The sequence below is a fragment of the Numida meleagris genome, unplaced genomic scaffold (genome assembly GCF_002078875.1).
Source record: "Numida meleagris isolate 19003 breed g44 Domestic line unplaced genomic scaffold, NumMel1.0 unplaced_Scaffold907, whole genome shotgun sequence".
NCBI lineage: Eukaryota > Metazoa > Chordata > Aves > Galliformes > Numididae > Numida > Numida meleagris.
In genome coordinates, this window is record NW_018365122.1 from 941 (window position 1) to 6070 (window position 5130).

At 64.8% G+C, this 5130-nt stretch overlaps 1 protein-coding gene across 1 annotated transcript in view; it reads right to left on the reverse strand.

Moving 5' to 3' along the window:
* LOC110392068 (bolA-like protein 2) overlaps positions 1-2672 on the reverse strand; it is a gene marked incomplete at its 3' end in the record, with an annotated part of 3184 nt that extends 512 nt beyond the window's left edge. Inside the window, 1 exon segment of the mRNA XM_021384025.1 lies at positions 1905-2672. Within this exon segment, the coding sequence (XP_021239700.1) occupies positions 1905-2114 (210 nt within the window).
* Positions 2673-5130: the final 2458 nt, after the last annotated feature.

A 5130-nucleotide genomic window follows, 5' to 3' on the forward strand; every position in this document is an offset into this window, starting at 1 on the left:
CCCGGCCCCACATCCCCGCCCCACAGCTCACACCCGGCCTCACATCCTGGCCCCACATCCCGGCCCCACAGCTCACACCCGGACCCACATCCTGGCCCCACATCCCGGCCCCACATCCCTACACCAGGCCCCACATCCTGGCCATACATTCCTGCTCCACATCCCAGCCCCACATCTCAGACCCGGCCCCACAACTCACATCCTGGCCCCACATCCCGGCCCCACATCCCGGCCCCACATCCCGGCCCCACATCCCGGCCCCACAGCTCACACCCAGCCCCACATCCAGGCCCCACATCCCTACACCAGGCCCCACATCCTGGCCATACATCCCTGCTCCACATCCCAGCCCCACATCCCCGCCCCACAGCTCACACCCGGCCCCACATCCTGGCCCCAATCCCCACACCTGGCCCCACATCCCGGCCCCACATCCCCGCCCCACAGCTCACACCCGGCCCCACATCCTGCCCCACATCCCTGCCCCACAGCTCACACCTGGCCCCACATCCTGGCCTCACATCCCTACCCCACATTCCCGCCCCACATCCCCGCCCCACATCTCACACCTGGCCTCACATCCCCGCCCCACATCCTGGCCCCACAGCTCACACCTGGCCCCACATCCCTGCCCCACACCTCACACCCGGCCCCACATCCCGGCCCCACATCCCCGCCCCACAGCTCACACCCGGCCCCACATCCTGGCCCCACATCCCGGCCCCACAGCTCACACCCGGCCCCACATCCTGGCCCCACATCCCCACACCTGGCCCCACATGACAGCCCCACATCCTGGCCCCACAGCTCCCCAAAGCCGGGACCCAGACCCCATACACTGAACCCACGCCCCATAACCGGGACCCGCACCCCATAACCGGGACCCGCACCCCATAACCGCGACCCACACCCCATAACCGGGACCCACACCCCATAAACTCAACCCACACCCCATAAACTCAACCCACACCCCATAAGCGGGACCCGCACCCCATAACCGCGACCCGCACCCCATAACCGCGACCCGCACCCCATAACCGGGACCCACACCCCATACACTGGACCCACACCCCATAAGCGGGACCCGCACCCCATAACCGGGACCCGCACCCCATAACCGGGACCCGCACCCCATAACCGGGACCCGCACCCCATACACTGGACCCACACCCCATACACTGGACCCACACCCCATAAGCGGGACCCACACCCCATAACCGCGACCCACACCCCATAACCGGGACCCACACCCCATAAGCGGGACCCACACCCCATAAACTCAGCCCACACCCCATAAGCGGGACCCGCACCCCATAACCGCGACCCACACCCCATAAGCGGGACCCACACCCCATACACTGGACCCAGACCCCATAACCGGGACCCACACCCCATACACTGGACCCACACCCCATAAGCGGGACCCGCACCCCATAAGCGGGACCCGCACCCCATAACCGGGACCCGCACCCCATAACCGGGACCCGCACCCCATAAACTCAACCCACACCCCATAAACTCAACCCACACCCCATAAACTCAACCCACACCCCATAACCGGGACCCGCACCCCATAACCGGGACCCACACCCCATACACTGGACCCACACCCCATAAGCGGGACCCACACCCCATAACCGGGACCCACACCCCACAAGCGGGACCCGCACCCCATAACCGGGACCCGCACCCCATAACCGGGACCCCATAACCGGGACCCACACCCCATAACCGGGACCCAGACCCCATAACCGGGACCCTATAACCGGGACCCACACCCCATAACCAGGACCCGCACCCCATAACCGGGACCCATACCCCATAAACCGAACCCACACCCCATAACCGGGACCCCATAACCGGGACCCACACCCCATAAGCGGCCCCCCCATCCCCGCGCTGACCACGTGCTCGGCGCCGAGTTCCCGCCGCAGCCGCTCCCGCAGCGCTTCCGCGCTCAGCTCCGGCTCCGCCATGGCGCCGCTTCCGCCCGCCCGGGGCCCTCTTGGCCAATCGGAGCACAGATCGGCGCCGGAAGAGGCGGGAATTTCCGGTACGATGGTGCAGTGGGGGGGGCGCGGGGGATTGTGGGTAGCGAGGCGGAAGTGCGCCATTAGCGAGACACCGGTGACGAGAACCGGAAGAGCCGGGAATTTCCGGTAGGATGGTGCAGTGGGGGGGCGCGGGGGGTTGTGGGTAGCGAGGCGGAAGTGCGCCGTTAGCGAGGCACAGGTCACGTGGACCGGAAGAGGCGCGAATTTCCGGTAGAACGGTGCCGTGAGTGCGCGGGGGATTGTGGGTAGAGAGGCGGAAGTGCGCCATTAGCGAGGCACCGCTCACGAGGGCCGGAAGAGGCGGGAATTTCCGGTATAACAGTTCGCTGAGGGCGCTGGGACTTGTGGGTAGCGAGGCGGAAGTACGCCATTAGCGAGGCAGTGATAACGAGGACCGGAAGAGGCGGGAATTTCCGGTAGGATGGTGCAGCGGGAGCGCTGGGGATTGTGGGTAGCGAGGCGGAAGTGCGCCATTAGAGAGGCACCGGTCACGAGGGCCGGAAGAGGCGGGAATTTCCGGTATAATAGTACACTGAGGGCGCTGGGACTTGTGGGTAGCGAGGCGGAAGTGCGCCATTAGCGAGGCAGTGATAACGAGAACCGGAAGAGGCGGGAATTTCCGGTGGAATCGTTCAATGAGGGCGCGGGGGATTGTGGGTAGCGAGGCGGAAGTGCGCCATTAGAGAGGCACCGGTCACGAGGGCCGGAAGAGGCGGGAATTTCCGGTGGAATCGTTCAATGAGGGCGCGGGGGATTGTGGGTAGCGAGGCACTCCGTCGCTTTCGGCTCTCGGTCGCCCCCAGGCGGCGATTTGGGGTCGGTTTGTGGGATTTGGGGCCCTTCCCGCGGGCGATCCCGGCCCTTGACGGACCCTTTGACACAATGGGGTGAGTTTGAGGCCCCGTGGGGCGCTGTGGGGTGAGGTTTGGGGCAGAACGTTGCGATTTTGGGGCTCTCGCCGCGCCGCTGCGGCGTCCCTCTACAACCCATGAGAACAAAAACCCCAAAAGCTCCAAATTCACCCCCAAAAGCTGCACGAGCGATCGCTCCGCACCTCGGCGGAACCCTCACGGGGCTCCAGACCCCAAAAACGACCTCCGATTCCCCAAAAACGGCCAAAAAGCCTTGAAGGGCCCAAACTGCCCCACTACGCATGCGCCAACCCCGGCGCCTCAACACGCATGCGCCAGGTTAGACGCAGCACTACGCATGCGCCTGCTTCGCATCGTTCTACGCATGCGCCAGTTGAGGCGCAGCACTACGCATGCGCCTCTTTAGAAGCAGCACTACGCATGCGCCTCTTTAGAAGCAGCACTACGCATGCGCCTGCTCCGCATCGTAGTAGGCATGCGCGAATGTAGACGCTTGAATACGCATGCGCCATTTTAAGCGCAGTACTACGCATGCGCCACTTTGAACGCCTGACTACGCATGCGCCACTTTTGTTGCCTCACTACGCATGCGCCGCACGAGACACAGAAATACGCATGCGCCTGCTCCGCATCGTACTACGCATGCGCCCGTGTCCACGGTTGAATACGCATGCGCGAGTCACGACGCAGTACTACGCATGCGCCCGGTTCTTGTGCACGTATGCGCATGCCCCTTTCCCCGTCGATGTAGTACGCATGCGTATGTCGCCGGAAGAGTGCTCTGCGCATGCGTCAGTAGCCGGAAAGCAGCACTGCGCACGCGTGTCACGCCGGAAGTAAGGATGCGCATGCGTCTGTCGGCGGAAATCTGTACTACGCATGCGTAAAGGCGGGATGATCGGAACGGCGCATGCGCTTTAATATCCATGGCGCTGCGCATGCGCCGCGTTCACGTTGCGTCACCGCGCCTGCGCCAAGCTGCGTCTTTCGGACCGCGCATGCGCCGCTTCGGGGGGGGGGGGGGGGGGGGTTCCGAGAAGAAAGCGCGCATGCGCTTTCTGCCATCAGTACTGCGCATGCGTCAAAGCGGGGGAGCTGAACGCGCACGCGCGCAGCGAGGAGCGTCACGCGGCGCTGCGGCGGTCACGTGGAGCGGAGGTCACGTGGAGCTGAGGTCACGTGGAGCGGCGGTCACGTGACGTTGCCGGCAGCGATGGCGGAAAGCGAGGGAGGGGGTGAGCGGGGGCCGGGACGCAGCGCCCCACAGCGCCCCACAACTGCCCCACAGCGCCCCACAACTGCCCCATATCTGCCCCACAACTGCCCCATATCTGCCCCACAACTGCCCCACGGCGCCGTCCGGGCCCGCAGCCGGACCCACAGCCCCTCCGGGCGCCCGCATCCTGCCCCATAGCGCTCCACTCACCCCATAGGGATCCACTGGCCCCATAGCGCCCCATAGAGACCCCATAGAGACCCATAGAGACCCCATAGAGACCCATAGCGCCCCACTGACCCCATAGTGCCCCACTGACCCTATAGCGCCCCATAGAGATCCCATAGAGCCCCATAGAGACCCCCCAGAGCCCCATAGCGCCCCATTGACCCCATAGAGCCCCCATAGAGACCCATAGCGCCCCATAGAGCCCCATAGAGACCCCATTGAGCCCCATAGAGACCCCATAGTGCCCCATAGAGACCCCCCAGAGCCCGATAGCGCCCCACTGACCCCATAGAGCCCCCATAGAGCCCCATAGCGCCCCATAGAGACCCCACTGAGCCCCATAGAAACCCCCCAGAGCCCCATTGCGCCCCACTGACCCCATAGCGCCCCATAGAGACCCCATAGAGACCCCCAGAGCCCCATAGCGCCCCACTGACCCCATAGAGACCCCATAGAGCCCCATAGCGCCCCATAGAGACCCCACTGAGCCCCATAGAAACCCCCCAGAGCCCCATAGCGCCCCACTGACCCCATACAGCCCCATAGAGACCCCATACTGCCCCATAGAGACCCCATAGCACCCCATAGAGACCCCATAGCGCCCCACTGACCCCATAGCGCCTCACTGACCCCATAGCGCCCCATAGAGACCCCATAGCGCCCCACTGACCCCATAGCGCCCCACTGACCCCATAGCACCTCACTGACCCCATAGCGCCCCATAGAGACCCCATACTGCCCTATAGAGACCCCATACAGC